The following is a 24,197-nucleotide window of genomic DNA, read 5'->3' as shown; positions in this document are numbered from 1 at the left end:
CTGAAATGTCCTGTATACTGACCATCTCCCCGTCTTGTCCAGGCTCTCCTTTGGGACCCTGAGGGGACACAAGAGAACAGCAATGAAGATCCAAGAACATCACATTTGGTTGAACCCATTTAACTCACCAAAGGTCCTGGGCTGGGGCTCTAAGTATGTGATCTCATTTCATTCTCACCCAACCCTGAAAAAGTGGGTGTCACTGTCCCCACTGCATAGATGAGAAGGTTAAGGCTTATGTGCCCACATGATAAGGAATAGGTGAGTCAATTGAGAAGCTGCTCTGGTGTTAGTAGGGCACCCTGCTGGCAGTTTGGTGGAGATGTGGGCTCTGCATTGGAGGGGAAGGTCCGGTCGAAGTCCCTGGGCAGGGAAAGGGGTCGTAGAATGAGATCTGGTTTCCAGGGCTTGGGTTTGAACTACCAAAGGAAAACTGAGGCTAACTAGTTAGTACTGAGGAGAAAGTGGGGCAGGGAGGGGAGAAAGGGTTGGTGAAGATCTGCAGAGAAAGGCCCACCTAGGAGTTGTAGGATCAGAGTCGGGTCAGGATTGAGACTGAGGTTGCAACCAAGTTCAGGGTTAGGGGAAAAGGGTCTATTTGGAGTAAGAGTTGGGTTTGGAGTCAGGGTCAGATTCTTGAGAGGTCAGGGTTACAGTCTGGATAATAGTTGGAATTGGGGTTGTGGATCAGAATTTGAGAATGAGTTTGGGGTCAAGGTCTTGATTTGGGTTAGGACAGGTTAGAATAAGATTTAAGGCTTGACTGGGGTACGGGGCTGGGTTAGGGTTAGGGTCTGGAGTCAGGACAGGATTTGAATTGGGACTGGGTTGGAGTTAAGTTTGGGTCCAGGTTCAGCATCTGGATTGGGTGAAGGTTGGTGTTGGGTCTGTACTAGGGATAGGGCTGGGGTTGGCTCTGGAATCAGGGCTTGGGGTTTTGGCCAGTATAGACCCAGGGTTTGAGTTCTCCAACTCCAGGTCTTCTCTTACCACTGGGCCTTGAGGTCCCCTGGGGCCATCTTTTCCAGTGTCGCCAGGAGGACCTCGGGCCCCAGGTGGTCCAGGGGGCCCTGGAGGCCCAGTAGCTCCATCTTGCCCTTGATCCCCCTGAAAGAGATGGGGTTTGGTGTGACTTAAGGGTGAGGGGAAGGGGTTCCAGCCTCCAGAGAGAGGATGCATCTGAAGGGAATAATGCTGCATGAAAAAAGCCAATCTCGGAAAGTCACACACTGTATGGGAAATTCTACAGATGGAAGTTAGCAGTTGCCTGGGGCTCAGGATGCGGGAAGGGAGGTGACCATGGATATGAAAGGAGAGCATGAGGGATCTTTGTGTGTATCTACAAGTGTGATAACATTGCATAGAACAAAAAGCACACCTGAACACACAAATGAGAGTATGTAAAATTGGAGAAATCAGAATCAGGTTGTTGGGTGGCATCAATGTCATTTTCCTGGTTGTGAGATTGTTCTGGATGAAGCATACATTGGGTAAGTACCACTCCCCCACCCCCTCAAAGAAAGAAAGGTATATGGGGTGTTATTTATAACAACTGCATGTGAATCTATAGTTATCTCAAAATAAAAAGCTTAAAAAATATAAAAAGGTAATAAAGAGCCACACAATCTTCTCCAACACCAAATTCCCAATTCTTGGACCCGATGTTAGTACTGGGTCAGACCTCAGGCAGCCAGAGTCCTCAGCTCATGGCCCAGCCCACAGGGAGGGAACCCCATAGCATGACTGGCACCTTCTTGCTGCCCTATCAGGACCTGCCCAACACTGGCAGAGGGTATACAGTAAAGGAGCACATCCAGGTCATGGTGTCAGTAGCTTCCAAACTTCTTATAAGCTGAAAAAGGAAGAAACCTTTTGTGGACTCAGCACTGAGCAAGCAAGGACCTCCTGGAGGTTATTTTATTCAGTCTTTCTGATGAGCTGGCTAGGCACCACCATCGTCTCATGATGAAGTGCCTGGGGATCAGAGAGGGCAATCATTTACTCAGGGTTACAGAGCTAGTAAATGCTGAGTCTCCTCTGACTCCACAGCAACTGGTCTCTCTTAGATCATTTTTTTTCATATGTACCCCTACCCTGCCATGATATAAAAGATCTCACCTCTCTAGCAAATGGCCTGGGTCCTGGTCAAAAGGTTATAATTTCAGATAAAAAGGAAGAAAACTGGCAGTGTGGTTGGGTCACTCAGCTTCAGGTGGTGATGGTGGCAGGTGAATTCCTGTTTCATTTGGCCCCAAATCAGGAAGAACTTGATTCTCCCTCTCTCAGCTCAGAGGCCCCAGATTGGGAACTACTGGCCTGGATTCTATTTATTAAGGTATAAAATAAGTTTAGACACTTGAGCAGGTCCCAAGGGGAGGTTCTCAGCATCTCTCAGGGCCATGGCTTCCTCCTCCCTCAAGGATTGGATGACTGAGGTCTAACCCTGGAAATGTGGGGTGAGGAGGGGATGGGGGTGCACAGCAAACCAGCAGGCTCAGACCCCTCACTCAGTCAGACTACCTTGAGGACGCGGAGACTGTACGCAGGATGGTCTCTACTTATAAAGCCCGGATTGAGCCGTGGGAAAACCATCTAGTCAGCAAAAGGTCGGGTGGTCAGAAAAGTGGAGGGGGATTTAAAAAATTCACAAGGCTATTTCTGGAGGCAAAGTCACTTAACTCAGAGAAAGGTAGCTTGGTTGTTGGTTGTGCAGACTGCCTACTCCAAAGATGGCTGCTATGCTGGTTTCTGGCCCATAGGCTCTTCTACAAGCCTATCAAGAGCCAGCGTCTATTTCTCTACCCCCTTGACTCTGGGTGGGCCACGTGACTGATTCGAACAACAGAATGCAGTAGAAATAATGCTGTGTCCATTCTGGGTAGAGCTCTTCACAGGCCTGGCAGCTCCCACTTCCTGCCTCTTGAGATGCTACTCTTAGGATCCCCTCTAGAAACCCAGTCACCATTGGGAGAAACTGGAGATCTGTGGAGAGTCATGAGTGGATGCTTCCCAGCTAAGTTGCCAGCCAACAGCTGCACTGATGGTGAACATGTGAGGGAACCATCACCTTGGTTTCCCAAACAGCTGCCTCCCATGAGAGACCCTAGCAACCCAGGAGACCATGAGAGAGAATGACAGATAGTGTTTTAAGTCATTAAACTTTTTGGGGGCTGGGGTGGTTTGGGGAAGTTGTTTCATAGATGGCTGGAATATTGGGCAATAGGGAGGATATTCATGAAGTGGGAAAGGGCTGGGGTGGGTGGAATCTGCTCTTCCATAACCTTGGGGGTCAGAGGATATCCAGTCTGTGGTTAGAGTAGCCATCCCTATTTAGATAAAAAAGGGGAGGGTGTATTTTTCTCAGCAGCCACCAAACAACAGAAGCACCCTTGCTTTGACTTTAGGGAACTATGACCAACTTTATGCAGCCCTGGCCCTGGTCTTGCTTTCTCGTCAGAGGCCCGGCACAGGAGAGCTCTGTCGTGGGAACTTAGCCCCCTTCCCTGCTCCCAGCTTGTGATCACTACCATTCTGTGATGTAGGCTCTACTGTCCTCATTTCACAAAAACCAGGCTCTGAGCCATGAGCCAAGCCTGGCCACAAAGCCCAGCCTGTACTCTCTGCCCTGTATCCCTGCTCCCTACTTTCTTTTTTTCCCCCCAACTTTATTTTATTTAGTTTTGTAATGTAGTACTGAAGATGGAACCCAGTGCCTATGCATGCTAGGCAAGGGCTCCACCACTGAGCCACAACCCCAGCTCCCCACTACTTTCTTTTCTTTTCTTTTCTTTTAATTCCCCTCCTCCAGGTCCAAGAGGCTCATTCATCCTCCATTCCATTCCTACCTCCAGTGTTTGCAGATGATTGACATGGGTGACTAACCCTGGGGGACGACAGTGTCCACCCCACAACCTTTTTAGAAACAAGTACAATCCAGCCTTTCTCTGGGCAGTTGATGTCCATCTCTCAACCTCTCTGGTTAGGGTTCCCTGCCCAGGCCATGCTGGAAATGACCAGGGTACCTGTCTAGGGCTGCTACTTAGGTGATCTTTTACCAAGACCCACTTTGGGGACCCCACCTCAGGTTCAATTTCTGTTGGAGGAAACCCCAGGTTCAGCACAAGTTACTTCTGAGCTCCTAAGCCCAGGGAACCGTGATGGGCAGAGGTGGTCTGGGAGGAGATGCAGATCTACTGTCCCCCACTGGCCTCTGGATGCTTTTATGGTTGTAATAAATCTTCACAGCCACCACTTGAGATAGGGGCTGTCATCCAGACTCATGGTTGGAGCAACTGAGTCTCAGAGGGAAAGGTGACTTGTACAAGGTCACTTGGTTGGTAGGTGGCAGAGCTGAGCTTTGGGGTCAGATCTACTGGCCTCAGAGACTTCCCTTTTTTGGGACACCAGCTGTTCTCAGGAAGGTCAGTCTCTGATCTGGAACCAGGGCCAGTTCTACTGTCTGGTCACCCATGCTGACGAGGTTGGGGAATGGGAAATCTAACAGGTATTCACCATCTGGATGGGATGTAGCAACCTTGACCAAACCAGGGTGCCGTGGGGACTTCCACACAGTAGCTGTAGTGGGCAGGGAGGATGGTGTCACTCCCTCAGTCTGTGATACGCTATGGGGAGCTGGACCCAGAGGAAATGCTAGGTATGCCTTGTTATAATAATATGAAACAAACCATGTGGGGTGGGTGAGGGAGGTGGTGCTCCATTCTTACCCGGGGGCCAAAGTCTCCTGGTGCACCCTAGAAACCGAAAACAAGGGGATAAATCACCAGTACATGCATTGTTCCCATTTCCTATTGCGTATTTACTCTGTGCTCTGTGCTTCATATACATGGTCTGACTTAATTCTAACAAAACAATAGGCAGGCCCTATTTCTATCTTCATTTCCAGTGAGGAAACTGAGTCACAGAGAGGTCAATAATTCGCCCACAGCTAACAGATTCAGGGCTCGAAACTCAGGTACTCCCTTATCTATGGCTGGCTCCCAGCTATTTGAGACCCCAGACATGGTGGATCAGGGACATCTGTTCCTATCATGTCCTCTCAGAATTCCTGAACCTTGGAACAGTGTGGGATGGTAATGATTAAATGTCATGTAAAGCCATCAAGCTTTGGGTCAGTGCATTATGTAGCAACAGGTACCAAGTCACTAGTTTCTCTCTCATCTTGAAGCCCCTGCTTGAATTATTTCTGTGGCTTGGTGACATCAGCTAGAACCAGTGAGAAGGCAATCATGATCACTACCAACTGCACCTGTGTCTGCTCATCAACAAAGAACAAGCAGATCATGAGTCTGTGAGGCTGGTTTTAATTGAGGCCCATAGAACCAGGCAACTTACCTAAAGCCACATAGTTGGTAATGGAGCTGGAATATAAAACTGAGGCTCTGAACACCAAATCCTATGTTTCCATGGCTTCCTCAGCCCTGATGGTATCCTGGAACCCTGGTCTGCCCTTACCTGAGTGGCCACATCACACTGGGGTCCACCATCCACCAAGCTCTTGCTTCTCCATCTCTAAATTCCAGGTCAGGGATGGATGTGGCCCAGCCATTCCTGGACCTTCTCTGGAGGCACTCAGTTGGCCCTGCAACACCTAAGTCTGTTCTGGTCTTTTTTCCCTCTGATCCCACCATCAGGGACACACAAATCCTAGCTCTCCAGGATGCTGCCTGTGACTTTTACTACTGCAGGCTTCAAAGACAGCTTTCTGCTACCTGTTTTCCTGAGAGGGTGTCCTCCCCACAGAGAATACCAGTAACAGTCATAATTCAACTTCCCCAAGCTCTCTTAGCACTTCTTCATTATTCATTTATTTTGAAATATGACATTCTGGGCAGAACTCAGGTTCAACCCTCCTGACATGTATATTATCAAATGTGTCTTATAACCATTTTAGGAGGTAAGCATTATTTGTCCCATTTTATAGATGGGGAAACAGGCTCTAGGAGGGACTGTGACCTGCCCAAGGCCACAGTATGGAACTGGGCTTTGGAGGCAGGTTTCTGGCCTCCTGCATCAGCTTCCAATATCTGGAGAGTCTCCAGCAGCACTTACCTTTTCCCCTTTGGGGCCTGGAAGTCCCTGGGGAAGGAAGGTGGAGAAAGAACAGGCATGAGTGAGGAGAGCTAGGCTGGATCCCCTTCTGGCTGCCCATGGCTTTGAGGGCAGAGGGGCCTGTGAGGCTGGGCAGAGATGAGTGACTGGGTGGAAAATCACACATGCCCGTCAGCCCTTAATGAGAGCTGCTATCACTGGTTTTATGGAAACTCCACACCTCAGTCCTCAGCATGAGAAAGATGAGGGTTTGGGGGTCACCAATAAGGGCCCATAGGCATCCTCACAGCAGGAAAGTTGGCACATGTTCTAGTCACTTCTCCTAGAAGGCACAGATCCTCACTGTTCAGCCCATACCTGTGCCAGATTCTGGAATGGAGACTACCACCCTGAGGTGTCTATTGAATCTGCAAGGCAGGCAGTAGACAGAGGTCTTGTCTCCAGAAGAGGCAGCCCTCACAGCCTCCATCCACTCATCGCAGATGGATGAGTCATTCATTTGTCCTTCTTGTTATCTGTCCTTCCATCCGTCTATCCATCCCTCCACCTACCCAGCCAACAACACATCCATCTGTCTGGTTGCCCATCTATCTATCTACATCCAATTATTTATTTAATTGTGTTTATATCTTCCTGTGCACCTTGATCATCTCCTAAAGACACCCATGGACCATAAGATCCTGGCTCAGGTGTTGAGAACTTTTCAGCCCAATGCCCACCTTGGAAGTCTTGAGAATGAACAAGAGATATTTGTAGCCCATTGGGAGGGGCTTGCAGACTTTGAGGGCTGACTAGATACCAAGGACTGACTATGCTGTCCACCATTTTTCATAACCCACACAACATTCCTATGAGGGAGGAGTGAATACACCCATTCGAGACAAGAGACTTTAGACTTGGGAGGCTGAAGGGGCCTCGTTGTGGTTGCAGTCAACAGATGGCAGAGATGAATTTGAGCTCATGTGACACCCAAGTGGCTTCTCTTTGAGCTGAACCAGGTTTCCAGTGGCCCCTTCCCTCAGATGCCCTGTGGTCACTCCCAGCTCCACAGTGATAGCCTCATCCCAGAACCACCTAGGAATTCTTAGTCATTACTTACGGGCTTGCCATCCAGACCCAGGGGTCCCTGGAAAATGAGAGAGAGCAAAGGTCACACATGGGAATGGCATTTCCTCCATGTTGTATGACCCAGAAACACTGTTTAGTGATAAGAAAATGAAGACTATCCTGAGCCCAGAGGTCTGAGTACATCCCATGTGGAATGGGGTGGGCATTGTCTGTTGCCCAGAATCTCCTCCTCTGACAACAGAGTCCTCCAAGTTCTTGTCTAGATAACACCCCATTGGTTGCTGGGGGTGGCACATGGCCACACTCTCTTGGCCAAGGTGACAGGTGCAGGCATGAGCCTGTGGCCCAAGCTGAGCCATGAGTGTCATACCTGGGACTTCGAATTGTGGCCTTTAGGGGAAAGAGGGCTCTTTGTTTGCAATGGGGCTGAGCCTAGAGCTCTGGGGAGGTCACCATGTGACTTGAAAAGGAGCCAACAGAGCAGAAAGCAGAGCTGAGAGACAGAGAGTAAGACAGGGCTGAGGGCCTGGCGCTGCAACTACCCCTGCACACTTCTGTTTGTGAGCCAGCTTGAATTGAGTTTCTGTCACTTGTAACTGGATGAAACTCAAAGGAGCATCTTGCATGACTGCAGCCTCTATAATCAAAAGTAAAGGCTAAGAGAAGTCACATGGCAAGTCCTGAGAAATGGGCATCTCAGCCACCTCCAGGGTTTCCGGTGTCTGCAGAGGGCCAGTGACCATGGCATTGGAGCCTTACAAAAGCCCCACCCAGCTTCCCCTCTGGGTAGGGCTGCAGAGGAATGCAACAGGGGGGAATCCTGCAGACAGGGCTCTTTGGTCTGCTCCTTCTTCCAGCCATTGTCCCCTCATTCCCACATGTACTTCACTTTTGACCCTAACAGCATTTTCTGCAACTCCACACTTCTGAGTCTTGCACATACTGCCCACTCTCCCCAGTTTGTACATTTCCTCTCAGTTTCCTCCTCTCCTGCAAAGCCTCCAAGTTTCTGTGCTTCCCAGAGTCAGGCCATCTGTCCCTGTTCCCAGAACATATATTCTAAGAGCTGCACGTGACATGACATATGGCTAATGTGTGGTCTACACAAGTCCTCTCCAGTAGAGTCAGGAAGAGGGACTGATCCCCTGTCTCCAGTGCTCGGATGAGGCCTGGCATGGAGCATGTGTGTGCTGGTCAATCTAAGGAAACAGAGCAAAACAGTATGTGTAGGTACACATCCAGGTTTAGAATGCCTTATCTGAAAAACTTAGGACCAGGCTATTTTGGATTTCAGATTTTTTCCCCTGGATTTTGAGATACAGGCTGATCATCCCTTATCTGAAAGTCTGAACTCCACAATGCTCCAAAATCCAACTCTTTTTGAGCCACAATGCCACAAGTGGAAAATTCCACACTGTGAAATTTTGTTTCATGCATTAAATTATTAGGAATATTTCATACATTACCTTCAGGCTGCATATGAAACAAATGAATTTGTATTTAGACGTGGGTCCCATTTCCCAAGATAATACATTAGGGTCATGCAAATACAGGTTGGGTATCCCTCATCTGAAATGCTTGAACCAGAAGTGATTTGGGGTTGAATTTTTTTTTTTTTTTTTTTGAGTATTTGAAAATATATTCCAAACTAGAACAAACTGCTGACTTCTCTGGCTTGAGCTCCAGACTGCTTTCAGAGGAAACAGCTGATCTGACAATTTCCCAGGTGACGTAGCCACACTGGGGAGGGCTTGTTGCTAGGGCCTTGTGTGTGTCCAGGAAACCAGAGCAATTCTGAAAACTGGCAACTAAGTGCTTTCAGCCATCAGCCTCATGGTCAGCTGAGAGTTTGGACATCAGAATGATGGCCTGGGGACAGCTGGGATCCCAGGAGAGGCTATTGGGGTCATTCCAAAGCCTTGGGGGTCCAGGTCCTGGGGGATCTTGGTCAGGGCTTTGGTCCCAGCCACAGGCACAGTTCCAGTCACCAGGAGCTGCCCTAGTTGGCCATGCTCCTCTTGCCAGGTCCTGGCTGTTGTGATCCCTGGATCCACATGCCCAAGACTCCTGCCTTTGGCAGCCCACTAAATTGGGCCTTGCCCCTCCTCAACCCCCTACTCTCAGGCTCTGCTAGGCCTCTTCAGGGCTGTGTCCTGTTGGGTGTCTCTGCTGTGGACACCTCACCCAGGCCCAACCCTCTAGGCTGCTACAACATACACTGGGCCCAGTGCCAGCCAGGGTCTCTGCTGGGAGTTCTCTGTGGTCCCCACATATAGCCTTAATCACTGTGACAACCCTGTAGGGTAGTTCTTATTTTTTGGTGTCGGGGATGGAACTCAGGAACACTCGACCACTGAGTCACATCTCCAGGCCTATTTTGTATTTTATTTTATCACTTTTCTGAGGTTGGCTTTGATCTCCTGATCCTCCTACCTTCGCCTCCCAAGTTGCTGCTAGGGTAGGTCTTAATTGCCATCTTACTGAGAAGAAATCTGAGACCCGATGAGGGGAAGGTCTCATCCAAGGCTAGTACCAAAGTCTCAGTTCCTGGCCACCCTCTCCCCTCTAGTCTGGCCTTGTAAGTCTCTGTTGCTCCCTCTGCATCCTGGACAGTGCTTGCCACTGGCCTCCAGTTACTCTTCCAGTGTGGTCACCACCACAGACCATGCTCAGGCCCTGTAAGCATGGTGTGTTGTGCCAAACTGAGTCCAACAGTGCAAACCACACCTGACTCCCATACAGCACATGGACTAAAAATGCCATAATGCAAACCAAGAGTTAAAAATGGTGAAGGTAAGTCTGGTATGGTGGTGCACGCCTATACTCCCAGGAGCTGGGGAGGCTGGGCCAGAGGACCACGAGTTCAAAGCCAGCCTCAGTAAAACTAAGGGGCTAAGAAACTCAGTGAGACCCTGTCTCTAAATAAAATACAAAATAGGGTTGGGGATGTGGCTCAGTGGTCGAGTGCTCCTGAGTCCAATCTCCAGTACCCGTCCCCTCCCCCCGAAAAAGGTAGAGATTGGGACTAAATAAAGCTTTCTCTTCTTGTTACGCAGGGAGAACTAGGATGCAGTAAACCTTATGGTTAAATTGCCTGGGCGTTGTCTCTAGGCCCCTTCCCAATACCTGTAGTCCACACATTGCCCTGGAGAACTTTCTAGACTGCAAATCTGATTGCAGTGATCTCCCGCTTTAGGTTCTCTATGGAGCCTCACTCTTGGAGGAAAACATCCAGACCTCCTAGTCCTGGTGCCCAAATGCCCTCTCCCCACTCCAGGCCTGGGTACCCCCTAGGTCCCAATGTCTCTCCAGGGCACCTGTGTCCTATTTTGGCCCCTTCCAGGACTGGGACTGCCTTGGGATCATTGCTGGGTCCCTGGACCCAGTTCCAGGATGTCTGATGGATTGTCATGAATCCCACAGAATCATGGTGCTTCACTTTTCTAGAAGTGTCTGCAGAAGGGAGCCCAGGATGTTCCCTTGGTCTCCACCCCAGAGGAGGCGTCTCAGTGTCCCTGGAACTGTTTGGTGGTCAGATCTCAGCTTAGAGTGACCATAGAGCTTCTGTTTCCTGGGCTCAACGCTGTCCTCTGCCAACTCTGAGACTGTCCTTGGTGGGTCATTGATGGTAAATCCTTGGTCCCCATGGCTTCTTTCATGAGTGTGAGAAGCCCCTCAAGCGTCAGAAAGCCAACTTTCCCATCAAGGACTCCGCTTGTAATTGAGAAGATAGAGTGTGTGACTTTTAGAACTTGGGGTTTTAAAAAAGTGAATAGGAAATAAATAAATAAATATAAAGAGGCAAAGAAAAAAAATGTGTAGGGATTCAGGAATAATAGTGCACAGCTGTAACCCAAGCTACTTGGGAGGCTGAGGCAGGAGGATCATAAGTTCAAGGTCAGCCTGGGCAAATTAGCAAGACCCTGTCTCAAAATAAAAAGTAAAAAGGGCTGGGGATGTGGCTCTGGTGGAGCACTTGCCTAGCATGGGCAGGGCCCTGAATTTGATCCCCAGCACTGTCAACTAACTAACTAACCAACTAACTAACTAACTAACTAAAGTATAGTTTCCCAAAAAAGACAGAGGTGTGGTATAAACAGAGTTCTTGGAAATGCCTACTGTGGGGTTGAAGGAAAGTCAATTCCAGTTCCACTGGAACCTGAGCCTGGAGCTAATGGTGTGTCCATTCCTGTAACACACACACACACACACACACACACACACACACACACACACACACACACTTCATGTGTAAATACTGACAGAGAAGAAAGTGCCAGAACCTGGTCTTTGGGATGGAGCTGACCAACATCTTTGGCCTTGGTCTGTATTGGTGGCCATGGATTCATCTGTGATGACACCTGAATAAGAAAGCTGTCCCCAGGCCTCTGAATGAATTCTGTCTCTGTGGCTTGGAGTGGCTTGCTGCATGGTCTTATCTTAGGGTCTGGCTGAGTCAAGACAAAGAAACTGAGGTGTGAAGTTCTGTGAATGATGTGTAAAACTAGGCGTTTCCGTGGGCTAGAAAAGGGTTTAACCTGGTTTTTAGTGCTTTTGAGAGAGGGACGCACACCTTGGGGAACCAAGATCCAATATGGGGTGGGGGTAAATGGTCAGGTTGAACTGAGGAGCAGGGCAGGGTCTAGACTGAGTGTCCAAACCAATAACCAGCCAGTTCTGAGCAGAACAGGGGCTGTTCTGGAAGGGTAGAACCCCCAGACTGGGCAGACACATGCCTTTGTGGTGGGATAGGGGTGTCTCTCTTATCAAGGTAGCCCTTCCCTGCCTCAGTCACAGGGTGCTGACCTGTTGACTTGCTGCTCTCCTCACGTCTCCAACAACAGAAAGAAAAATCGCTGGGGGTGGGCAGGAGTACCAGCAGCTCACATAGTGAAGGCCACAGGCTTGGACCTTGTTGGACCTGGGTTCAAATCCCTTCTCTGAGCTTTAGCTTCCTCATTTACAGCCGCCACACCACCATGGCTGTGGGCGCTCCAGCCCCGCCTGATCAAAGCCGTGGAATCCACCAGAGGTTTTCAACGCCCTCTGCCCACGGCGAAAACCCCACAGCTGCTTACCAGCCTTGGCCTGCTTTAACTCTCTCTTTCCCTGAGGAGCTCAGCTGTCCTCCAGGATGTTTCTGGATGTGCAAGAAGCAAACAAAACCCTGGGCTGCACATGAGGGAGAAGAAACAAAGCCTCCAGCACTGGCTCAGTCCCTTGTCTCACTCGGGGATCCACGTGTCCCAGAGCCTCAGTTATCTCATTTGTAAAATGGCAGCCAGGACAAGCTCAAGTTGAGTCCCAGGTCATTCTCCCCTGCCTCCTCCTCTCCCAGACTAACCAAAGACATGTGGCCCGTGGGCAAGCAGGCATGGACCTGGAGTCTGCATTGGCCTGGCAGGGTCAGTGCTGGAAGTGACCTCTGTGTGGCCAGCAGAGGGATGCCAGGCTGCTCTGCCTGTTGACATCTGTTACCTTGGGGATTTGTTCCCACTGTCCTTCCCCCTAATGAGCTTTTCCTAAGCAGGGTTCTACAGAGCCATCTTTTGAGAAATATGAACAAGTATGGCTGTAGAGGAGAGGTTTCTTTCTACTGATGGATTGATCGCAGGACCCAAGATGGAACCAGGCCTCACACATGCTAGGCAAGTGCTCTATGTGCCCAGCCCTTTTAAATTTATTTTGAGACAGAGTCTTACTAAGTTATTTAGTCTGGTCTTGAACTTGTGATCCCCCTACCTCAGTCTTATGAGTAGCTTGGGATTACAGGCAAGTGCCATTGTACCTGGCTTAGGGGGAGGTTTCTTGGTAAAAAAAGTTTGGGACATGGCTTTTGTGTCTCTATCCCTGGGACTTTGCAATACTTATCAACCAGTGAAAGCTGTGCTGGTCTATTTACTCCCTGCTGGGGAAAGGTCCAGGGTAGGCCCTGTTTGTTCCCATTAATTCCATCAAGGCAAAGATGAAGGCAGGACAGACCAGGGTCTAGGCTGAGACTCTGTCCTTTTGATTGTGGCTTAACCTTCCCAGATATGGGCTGGAACACCTATAGAATTGAATTAAATCAACAAGCTGGCCGTGTGTAGATGCAAACAGGAGTAAATGCTCCAAGAGGCCAGAGCTGGGTGACTGTCTAGCTTTCTGGTTGTAATTAATGCTGACAGCTCCTGTCGGGGAAATGGAGACCTCAAAATGCACAGGGATGGGGCCCCTGGATGAGGGGGCTTACCGGGATTATCAGTCCAGGGCCTAGTAATTATGCCCCAGATGTTGACAATTCATCAAATTACAAGGCTGGTGGGGTCTGAGGTCCTAGCCTGGGAAGAGTGCATTCCTGTGTGAAGGCTCCCGAACCTCCTCCTAGGCTTCATTAGGGCTGGCTAGAGATCGAGGGGTGGGCAGGCAGCCTCCTCCAGGCAGGTCGGCTCCATATGGTTCTGATTTCTCAGGCCAGGCTGTTTGCAAACACATGGGCTGCAGCAAGCCTGTCCAGGGCCTAGCAATTTCCCAAACTTGAATTCCCTGCCTCAGGGCGAGGAAAGAAAGGGTCTTCCATGCTTAGGGGTCAGCCTAGCTGCTGCCTATGGCATAGTATTCTCCCCAGGGATCCTGGGATCTGGGGCACTTTGTAGAGTGGGCTTTGTAGTCACCTACTGCATACTCGTTGCAAGCTGAAGGGGTTTTTTTCTGTACCCCAGAATGACCCAGGGCCATATCCCAGCCTCTTTTAAATATATATTTAAATTAAGAGCCAGCGTCTCGCATAGTTGCTTAGGGCCTCACTAAGTTGCTGAGGCTGAATTTGAACTTGTGATTCTCCTGCCTCAGCCTCCCCAGTTGCTGAGATTACAGGCTTGTGCCATCATGCCTGGCAATCTATATGAGTTTTGCCTAGGAGCCTGCACCAAGGTCAGGGACCCGTATTACTTGTTCCATAGCCTTGCCTGCGCTGTGTCCCTGTCCACTCCTTAGCTGAAAAGTGAAGGGTTGGGCTTGGGTATTGTCTTTCCTGGAGTCAAGTTTGGTCCATGCAGTTAAAAATGAAGCAAAACAAAACCCCCTCAAACAACTTCCCCCAACCCCCAAGCTTTCAAATATCTTAATTGGTTGTGACATTTAAACAAGGTGACATTTCACATCAACATCCAGAGTTTGGAATTTATTTGAGACGTTGGAGATCTCACAGCTCCTGCCCTGCACTCCTGCCCGGCAATACCTTCAGTACCAACTTCTTTCTTAGCTGGGCACTACCCCAGGGCCACAGGCTCTACTTCTCCCTACCACCTCACACCTGGCTGGTTGCCCTGAGGAGGTAATCTCCCAGCTCTGTATGGGCTTCTGAGGTTGTCACCTTTGGCCTAGAAAATCTCCCAGGTTCCTTTGGGCCGTGTGATTCTATGAGGCTATGGAACCAGCTGGCTTCTATTTTGGGGCTGGAGCATGCTCAGTGAATAGCCTGGGTGTCCTGGAAGCAATTACACCTATGTCCACATTACACATCATGGCTGGGAGAGGTGGTGTTTACAGTGCTAAGCCTTTGAACCGATCCCAAATACCTGCTTAAATTACACATTCATTGGTGGGGAGAAACATGATTACTCTGTCAGGTATCAGGAAAAATTGCTTCTAGTTGGGGTGGAGGGGAATAAAGGGCCTTGACTCCCCCTGGGCGTGGGAGGATGGAGTATGGAATCAGGGAATCTGCTACGTCTGCCTGAGCCGCTCTGGCCTTGGGTCAATGGCTCAGGCACATGGTGCTGGTCTGGTGCAAGGCACTGGAAATAGCAGACAGGCTGGGGCCCCCATTGCCAGCGTATTTGGGTGCCAATCTTGGAGTGGGTGGAGCTCGAGCAGCATGAGGCATACCAGAAAGGTGATGGTCAAAGCAAGGTTGGAACTCCATGATGGCCACCTTGGGACAGGGTGATGAGATAGCTCACAGCAGCTGACGTTAAGGGTACTCTACCTCGCCCCGCACACGGCAGGGATCCCTGTGGCTGCTGGACCACATCCAGACCAAGCTCCTGCTCCGTCCTTGGTCTGATGGAGTCACCTGCTTGCTTCCTCCCCAGTCTACTCCCACTTGATTTCCCAGCTTCTTTTTTGGCAGTTCTGGGGACCGAACCCAGGGCCTGATGCATGCTAAGCAAGTGCTCTACCTCCAGTGTCCTTGACAGCTGCCTACTGGGCTGTAGGGTGGACCCTCCTTTGTTTCCATAGAGAACAGAGGCTGGACAATGGTTACCCATGGGCAAATAATTGGTTGGAATTCTTATGAAGCCAAAAATTTTTTGTAAAATTTGAATTTCCAGATTTCCTTGAAATAATATGTGGGATTGCCCTGCATGGAGTGAATGTAGCACCCCATTCAGCTGGTGTAGCTGCCCCCCCGTTCACCCAAGCCCCACCATTCTCTATGCTCGCCTCATCCATCCAATCTCGCCTGTTTTCTTACCTGCCTAGACTCTATAAAGCAACAATGAGCATGTGAACCTTTGCGCTCTGAGCCGTCTCTCCAGGCTTTCCACCCTTCTCCCCAGAACTCAGCTTCCCTCCCACAGTAGCCCCCACTAGCCTCCCTGCCTCCTTCCCTATATACCTATCCTTTGCACAGGAAAGGGATAAAGGATGTCATAACTGTGTTCCCACCCTGCAGACCTCAGACTGATTGGCTCAACCTTTCTGGAGTCCATGAGCTTCTCTGAAAAGTGGCTATGGTGTGGATGCAATGGCTCCTCTGGATCTTGGCACACCAGGTGCCGGAAGAAGCTAGGTTGAATGAGCAACTTGTTTCTTGAGCCAATTCGAGGGGAGTGGATCTGGGAGATAAAGTAGACAGAGTGACCACGCTCTTGCCTTCTCTCTGGACATCACCGACCCTGGTGGTTCAGTCAGGTGCCATTATCATCCCCGTTTTATAGATGAGAAAACTGAGAGCCAGGCATGGACAGGTTGGCCTGGGACACCAGCCCAAATCTCCCATCTTTCCATCCCTCTTTTGACTTCAGCAGTACCTGGCACATCCTGACCCTCTGCCCATCAGGCCAAGTCACACCCCTTGGTCTGGCATTCAAGGAAAGCTGCATCCCAAGCACTTCCTTCCAGTCTGGTGGGAGTCAGGGGTGCTGCCACAGGAAGGGAGGTTGGAAAACCAAGGATGTGCTGATAAGAGGGGAGCTGCAGGAGGACCCTCCAGACAGACGGCTGGTCTCCCCTCCACACCCCACCACAGGTACTGGCTCATTGCTCTGTCTTCTTGCCAGTCCTCCTTCCCATGGTGACCCTGGTGGCTGTATCACTGAGGCTCCAGTGCCCACCGTAAGCCTGGCTAAGGGACCTTCATGAATATCCAAGTGTCCTTTCCCCAGTTCTCTAAGCAGGGTTTGTGCCATCCTGTCCATTGCCTTTGGGTCTGAGTAGGCCAAAAAAGAGGCTCCATTGGTGAAATGACCCACCACTGGTGTGGGAGATGACCTGTCAGGGTTACCTTCTCCCTAGACTCTCTTCCTGACAGGTGGCTGTGCAGCCCTGAGTTGCACACCTCCAGTGACAGGGAACTCACTGCTTCCTGGGAAGTCTGATGGGTTTGCAAAGGTTTTGTTTAAGCCCAACTCTTCCCAGGTTGGACCCTCTATCTTGCAGCTCTGCCTCAGTTATGGCCAGAACCTCCACATGACTGGGAAGTTGAGGGTCTCAGGCTCCAGCCCAGGGGAGGAATTTTAAGCTGTCAATCCCTCTTTGTCCACCTCTCTGGAATGGAGCCCCAAGGTGGAAAGGTGGCTGCTGACTCCTCTGCGAAGCCAGATGCCCCAGTCATTTGTCCTCTTGGCCCATCTCAGGCACAACCCTCTATCGGGGTCCCCCCTGCAGTTCTCCATTTGTCAGCACCTACTTGGCCTTTGACCTCATCTCACACCTTTCTTTTTTGGGGCAGCACCTGTCACCCCCGAGGACAGACCCCAGGTTACAGGTGCTTGTAGTAATCTGTACCCTTTTGGCCCTGATTAGTCCATAGTGAGACTAGAATTCATGTGAGTGTTGATTGTCTCTCCCACTAAACCATAGGATCTAAGGGGGTAAGGACACCTGGATGTATTTCTTGTCACTATGTCTCAAATGCCAAAGTGCCTGGAACACAGTGGGAAATGGATAAATATTTGTTGAATGAACCAACTGTCAAGGGAACCATTCTATGAATGAATGTCCCATTTCCCACCAGCACAGGTACCCACCTGTGAGCACTAGAGGGCGCTCTTGACATGATGAAAGCTGGCGGGACCGGTGGGGAGTGACTCCTGCCCTGCGGTGGGTCTGAGAGGTCAGCCAGGATATTGGGCACTGAGGATCCTGACCTAAGTGGGGCTCCTTTAGCCTCAAGAGTTCCCTCGCTGGGGTCTGTGACCATCATGGAAGTAGGAATGATTATGCACTGAACCCAGTCTATGCACCCAGCTCTGGGCATCTACCTGATTCTTCCAAAGTCTGATGAGGCTCAGGCTTAGAGGGATGCACCTGAGGTCACACGGTCTATGGGGACCCAAAGCCCATTTCCTCTCCACTGCTTGGGCTGGACATGGGACCAGTCCCTGATTTCAGAAGTCGGCGGGAGCAGCTTCATACCCCCACAACTGCTTTCTTTCAAGTCTATTTCCTTGGACACCCTGGTTTTGGCTCTGGGATCTTGTGCAGGTCTGTGAGCTTGTTTTTCCATGCAATAGGCTGAGGGTGCTGTGGGGGTGCTTTGCTGCCTGGGTAAGTGGGAAAAGATGCCAGCCAGCCACCAGCCTGGAGGGTACCACTCTGCAAAGATGTCATACAGATCAACCAGCAAAGCACAGGGCCCATCTCCTCTGACTGGCCTCCCACAGAGCTGCCCCGGCTCAGTGATCTCCCAGAGCTGGATGGGTACCGGAGGACCCCAGGCCACTGCTGAGGAGATGCAAAACACTTGAGAGGGCAAATGAGGCCCCTGGAACCGAAGGACAGAACTCTCTGAATAGGTGTAGCCACTCCTATCTCTTAGCTACCCCTTCTGTGATATTCATGGGGAAGCTGGGGACACAGTGCTAGACCAAGACGAGTGACTGGACTCTAGGTGTCCTGAACACTGAGGAGAAAGGCCAGCACGGTGGCCCTTTCCTGCTGGTCTGACTACATCTCCTTAGGTTCCAATCTGGGGGCCATTTTGGGGACTCAGGAGGTCTGCTTTCATCACGTTCTTACTCTGCCCAGAATCTGGGGGGCTGGGGAGTGGCCCTGCAGGGGTCAGATAAAAATGAAATGGAGGATGTTGAAATCCAAAAACCAGATGAATTTCGGGTATTACAGATGAATCATTTAACTAATTACATTTTTACAATCAAAGCTGTTTTTGAACTATGAGAGTGCAAGAAAGCATATGAATGTGTGGGGCTCTGTGGTCCTTTTTTGTTCACTTGATTAATTCCAAACAGTCCAACTGAGTTATTCATTTCAAAATTGGTCCCAGGCTGGGGCCCTGTCTCACAGCCCGCATTTCAGCCCAGAGCTCATGCTGTTCCCTGGGGCTTCGGCTGTCGGTACTGCCATGACTGATGCCGGAGACAATGTGCAGCCCCAGGTCCCTCAGCTCCCGTGAGTTTAGCCAGATGGATCCTGTGGACAGTGTCAGACCTGGGAGATTCTGAGGCTGCCCACTGGCTCTCATTTCTCAGTTCTTGATTTGAACCTCATCAAGTGAATTACTGCAACTCCCTGCTACTGGGACCCCCTTCTCCTATCTCTGCCCTGTAGCCAGGAAGGACTTTTCAATATACAGGTGGAGCAACCTGTATCTGAAATGCTTGGGACCAGAAAGCTTCCAGATTCTGGATTTGTTGTCAGATTTTAGAATACCTACATATACACAACGAGGTAATCTGGGGATTGGACCCAAGTCTAGACACAAAATTCATTTACATTTCATATATAGTTTATACACAGAGTCTGATGGCATTTTTTTTTTTTTTTTTTGGTACCAGGGATTGAATTCAGGGGTGCTTAACCACTGAGCCACATCCCCAGTCCCCTCCCCCCTTTAAAAAAAAATCTTTTATCCAGAGACAGGGTCTCACTAAGTTGCTTAGGGCCTCACTAAGTTGCTGAGGCTGGCTTTGAACTCTGGATCCTCCAGTTTCAGCCTCCTGAGCCTCTGGGATTATAGGCGTGCACCACTTTGCCTGGCCTGATGGCAATTTTATACAGTATTTTCAGTGCGCCTACGTTTTGACTGTGAGCTATCCTGTGAGGTCAGGAGTGGCAGCCTGTGGGTGCTCAAAAAGTTTCAGTTTTTGAAGTATTTTGGAGTTTTGGATTAGGAACGCTCGACCTGCATAACTCTGTCCAAGTCATCCAGGGGTGTCTGGACACATAAAGTTTGCTCCAACTTCATGACCTGTGCACTTGCTTATTCCTCTGCTGAGAACACATCTTCCCTAAGGTCTCTGCATCTTTCTCAACATTTTAAGCCTCAAATTCAAATGTCACCTTCTCCACAAGTCTCTTAATTATTTAATCCAAAAGGTACCTGTTCATCTACTCAGCCAGCATGCTCATCACATCCCAGATTTTTTCTCTTAACACATTCAACTGTATTCAAGAACTATTTGCATTATCTTCTGAAGTTGCAAAACAGACCAGAAAGTAATGAAAGATCAACATTAAGAGTCAAGAAAATCTACAACTATAAGACACCAATAAATTTTTAAAAATTGTAAAAAAAAAAAGACTCAAGAAAATAAAAGTACTAGAAGAAGTTAAGAAGTAAAGATTTTAATGTAGGAAATAGAGTTGATGAGAAAGTCTAATGTTTTCCATGCAAAAGTCAAGGTGGAGACAGACAAGTCTTTTTTTTTATCTTAGTCAGAAGTTGCAGCTTAGACAGGTTGTGATAAATAAGATATCTTTAGGAAGATCACCTTGTGCCCCTAATCATTCTTTCCTCTCTATCCCACATAGCTCTCCAAAGACTGCCACTGGCTCTGACACATCATTATTCTACCCCAGGGTCCTGCACTGGACTTGACATCAACCAGATTTGTTGAACAGAATCAAGTCTTCTATTTATGAGATGGCAAAATTACTTGATCAACATAAATGCTGATTATTGCCCCAATTACCTTTTGGGGTGAGTGCTGTGCCCAAGGTTCCTCTGAAGGTCCTATTTTTGATTCACAATTTTCTGTCCTGAGAATTCCCCCTATAACTCTGATTCCATGATATCTGCCTATCCCTGGATCAACTGGGAGCTGAAAGATCTTGAAGGCTGATGATTTCCTCTTTAACCTCTAAACCTGCAATTCCAGGATATACCACCAGGTGGCAGTTAGGACTACGCAAACCTTATCAAAACTGGTTTGATCTCTTAAGACTACACTTTTAGTGCAAATGTACCTCAAATTAAAACAAGATCCATCCATACATGCATATATTTTTAAACTTATCATATTGAAATAAATTAAATAATACCCACAGTTGGCCAGAGTTTGGGGAAACAGCATTTTCATACGCTGTTGGTGGGAATGTAAATTAGTACAGCCTCCTAGAGGGCAATTTGGCAATACACATCAAAAGCTTTAAACATGTGCAAACCCTTTGGTGCAGCAATTCGACTTCTAGACATTTATTCTATAAAGATAATCATGGAAATAAGTCTACATTTATTCTCAGTATGTTGACTCTAAGGATGAAAAATTGCTAATATAAATAGTATAACTTGGAGACTGGTTAAATATATTATACATATGATTAAATACTATGTAGCCATTACTTTCTATGAGGATTTTTAATGATGTGGAAATGTCTCATGATATCTCAAGTGAAAAAGAGAGACTATAAGAAAGTGTGTTCCTTGTGATCCCATTTTTATGATGATAACTATTAAAACAAGCTTGCATGTATAAAATCCTAGAAGAGCAACCAGCAAAATACTGAGAAGACTTATTGGTGGAGAGTAGGAGTAGAGATGATTGCTTTAGTCTTTATGTGTGCTTTTTTCTGTTTTTCCAAATGTTCTGCAGCAGACATGCACTGTTATAACCAGAGTGCTGTTAATTAACCCTCCGGAACAGAGAGGTCAGGTCAGCCTCTTCAGGGAGGGCATGACAAGGTGACCCCAGGGTCCTTGTCAGCTCTGACCACCTTGAGTCCACAACCTGGCCCACAGATGTGGGTGGCCCTGATGCCCCATGTCCCTTAGCCACTTGTATTGCCTGCACATGTGGACCTGGTTTCAGCTGAGGGGCCAGGCAGGGTGAATGCAGAAAACTCAGGCAACATGGTCTCCACCACAGCCCTTTGCTTTATTTTGTTCTTGCTCTTACTTCCCCTTAGAAATTGCCAACAGTTTGGCAAAAAGAGAACAAATGTCTTCCTTGAGGATGGTCTTAAAGTTCACTAAGATGCAAAAAGAAACAAAAACAAACCAAATATTAAAAACCCAACAACAATAATAAATACCCCAATCAAAACCGATAATCAATATCCCAATCAAAACCAACAATAAAAAAAACTTTTTCTCAAACTGACCACTGTCAAAACCATCTTCCATTCCAAATGTCCCAAATGTATGTCTAATCATTCAATTAGAATGATTTTATCATATTCTTCTTCTTTCCCCCCACTCACCAGTTTTTCTTTTTCATTTTTTAAAAATTTTATTTTGGGCTGAGGATGTAGGTCAGTGGTAGAGTGCTTGCCCAGCATGTGTGAGCCCTGGGTTTCATCCCCAGCACAGTGAATAAAAAGATCATTAATTGATTATATGGAGAGATATTTCAATGTGTATATGCAATGTGTAAGATTAAGAAGATTTCTTTCTCTTTTATTATATTGGGGATTGAACCCAAGGATGCTCTACCATTGAGCTATATCCCCAGACCTTTTATTTTTAGGTCTCCCTAAGTTGTTGAAGCTGGCCTTGAATTTGCAATCTTCCTGCATCACCTCGAGAATTACTGGAATGACAGGCGTGAGTCACGGTGCTCAGTTGGGATGATTTCTCAAGCCTGTCTTTCCTTCTCTTGAGGCATTTAGCAATGAGGAAGATAGCCATACTTAGGGAGGGGCTGCCACACATGGGACTGGACATGGCGTTCTGTATGTATCTAATTTAAGCCTATAACTCTGCAGCTGTGAACTCCCCAGGTTCTGAGAGGTCAAGGGCCTCTTTGAGTTCACACACTGAGCCAAGATCTGGATGTGGGCCTGACCAGCTTGAAGCCCGTGGTGATCCTCTGCACATAAGGGTTCTCGTAGGTGGCCAAAGTCACTTGGCATCTGGCAGCGACCCCAACCTCTGGGATGGCTGCATGGAGCTATCTGTAAATACATTCTAAGTCAAAAGCGGGTTGAGCTCTCCTGTGCTCCATAGGCTAAAAGATCAAACTTCCAGTTCAAAACACATTGGTCCCCCATGCCCACAAAAGTCCTTCCCTTCCTCCTATGGGCCTGCTTTTCCTCTTGGAGCGGAAGCCAGCAGGGTTTGGAGGCACACAGCTTGGTGAGTTTACTGTGATGCTTGTGACACTAATATACTGAACCAACAGGGGACCACCCCCGCCAGAGAAGAGGCCCAAATCTGTGTGGAGAAGGGGGTCTGTATGACAGTTGACCAGACTGGCCTCTGGAAAAGGTCAATTGGGGACTGAGATACCAGCTTCCTGGAGATTTTGACAGGATCTCCTTACCCCTCACTGGGCCCAGCCTGATTGGAACTTCTCAGTGATTAGAGATGCTGCTTTCAGGACCACCAGACTCAGAGCTGCCTACAAACAGCAAGTGAGTTTAGTTGGGTCCTCACCTGTTTCCCTTCCAGGAAGCTCTCAGCTTCAAGCCAGGGGCCATTTGGGTTCCATACGCATCCATCCCTACATTCCCAAATCCCAGCATTCACAGAGTCCCTTCTCTGGGACAGGCTTGGAGCCAAACATCTGTCACAGACTAAACTTCCTGTTTAATTCCCAACAATCTTCTAGTGTCCCCAAGTACTGGCAACCTTGATTTGCTGTGACCTGTGTCATTCTGGGTACTTGTGAACTAATTTCACCCAAACCCAGGCTTCTTAAGAAAGGGACCTTTATCATCCTCCATTTACAAGGAAGGAGCCTGGGACTCAGGGATGCCAGGTGGTTTGCCTGAGGCTCCAATCTAGTGAGTGGCAAAACCAGATTCAAACCCCGGCTGCTTAACTCCACATCAGCCTCCTGCTTGTCTGTCACCCACAGAGACACTGGCTAACCCCTACTCTGCCCTGGTCCTGAGAGGAAGGCAGGGAGAGGAGAATCCTCTGTGGTGGTGGGGGGAACAGATGCCTCACTTTGGAAAAAATGATCACCATCATCAGCCAATATCCTTTCTGATGGTCATAGCTGGGGAAAAGGGCTCCCGGCCATCCTTTGCCCAGAGGAAGCAAACATGGGGGAGAAGAGAAATAAGATCACTCACCAACCTCCTAGCCCTCCCCTTTGGATGTGTGAAAACGCTTAGGGACCTGACTTATGGTGGTGCCCACTGATTTTTCAACTTTACAATGGTGGGAAAGCAATATATGCCATCAGTAGACACTGTACCTCAGATTGTGAATTTGGATCTTGTTCCAGTCTAGTGATATGTGGTACCAGCCCCAAGATCACGAGGGAAAATAGCTGAGACCCCACAGTGATGTGTTGCTAAGCTAGCATGTTTTGTAGGCTAGGCACATTATAGGCTTTCTCTTTATAAATTTTTTCTTCCCTCTTTTTTTTTTTTTTTTTTTTTTTGATACTGGAGATTGAACCCAGAGATGCTCTACCACTGATCCCAGCCCTTTTTCTTTTGAGACAGGGTCTCACTAAGTTGCTGAGGCTGGCCTTAAATTTGTGATCCTCTTGCCTCAGCCTCCCAAATCCCTGGGATTATAGATGTGCACTATAAATGCATTTTTGATCTATGAAAATTTCAATTTAGGATGGGGTACCAGGATGTAACCCCATCGTAAGTTGAGCAGCATCTGTAAAGAGAAACCCTGGAGGGGAACACTTAACCAGGTCTCCCACGAGTAG

General features: G+C 48.6%; 1 protein-coding gene and 1 long non-coding RNA gene across 9 annotated transcripts in view; one reads left to right on the top strand and one right to left on the bottom strand.

The window, feature by feature from the left end:
- Positions 1–24,197, bottom strand: part of Col23a1 (collagen type XXIII alpha 1 chain) — a 369,547-nt gene that overhangs the window by 20,731 nt on the left and 324,619 nt on the right. For 6 of the 8 annotated variants that reach the window (XM_047555583.1, XM_047555580.1, XM_047555587.1 and 3 more), the window contains 5 exons: positions 7,169–7,195; positions 6,070–6,096; positions 4,686–4,751; positions 991–1,107; positions 23–58 (listed from right to left, as the gene is read on the bottom strand). In XM_047555583.1, coding sequence (XP_047411539.1) covers positions 23–58; positions 991–1,107; positions 4,686–4,751; positions 6,070–6,096; positions 7,169–7,195 — 273 coding nt within the window. The remainder of the gene's footprint in view (positions 1–22; positions 59–990; positions 1,108–4,685; positions 4,752–6,069; positions 6,097–7,168; positions 7,196–24,197) is intronic. The other 2 variants (XM_047555584.1, XM_047555582.1) reach the window with 1 other exon arrangement.
- LOC124986819 (uncharacterized) overlaps positions 1–24,197 on the top strand; it is a 53,823-nt gene that overhangs the window by 22,398 nt on the left and 7,228 nt on the right. The window lies entirely within an intron of this gene.

This window comes from Sciurus carolinensis, chromosome 6, assembly GCF_902686445.1.
Source record: "Sciurus carolinensis chromosome 6, mSciCar1.2, whole genome shotgun sequence".
NCBI classification, from domain to species: domain Eukaryota; kingdom Metazoa; phylum Chordata; class Mammalia; order Rodentia; family Sciuridae; genus Sciurus; species Sciurus carolinensis.
Note: the sequence above shows the minus strand (reverse complement) of the source record. Positions and strands in the feature narration are given on the sequence as shown.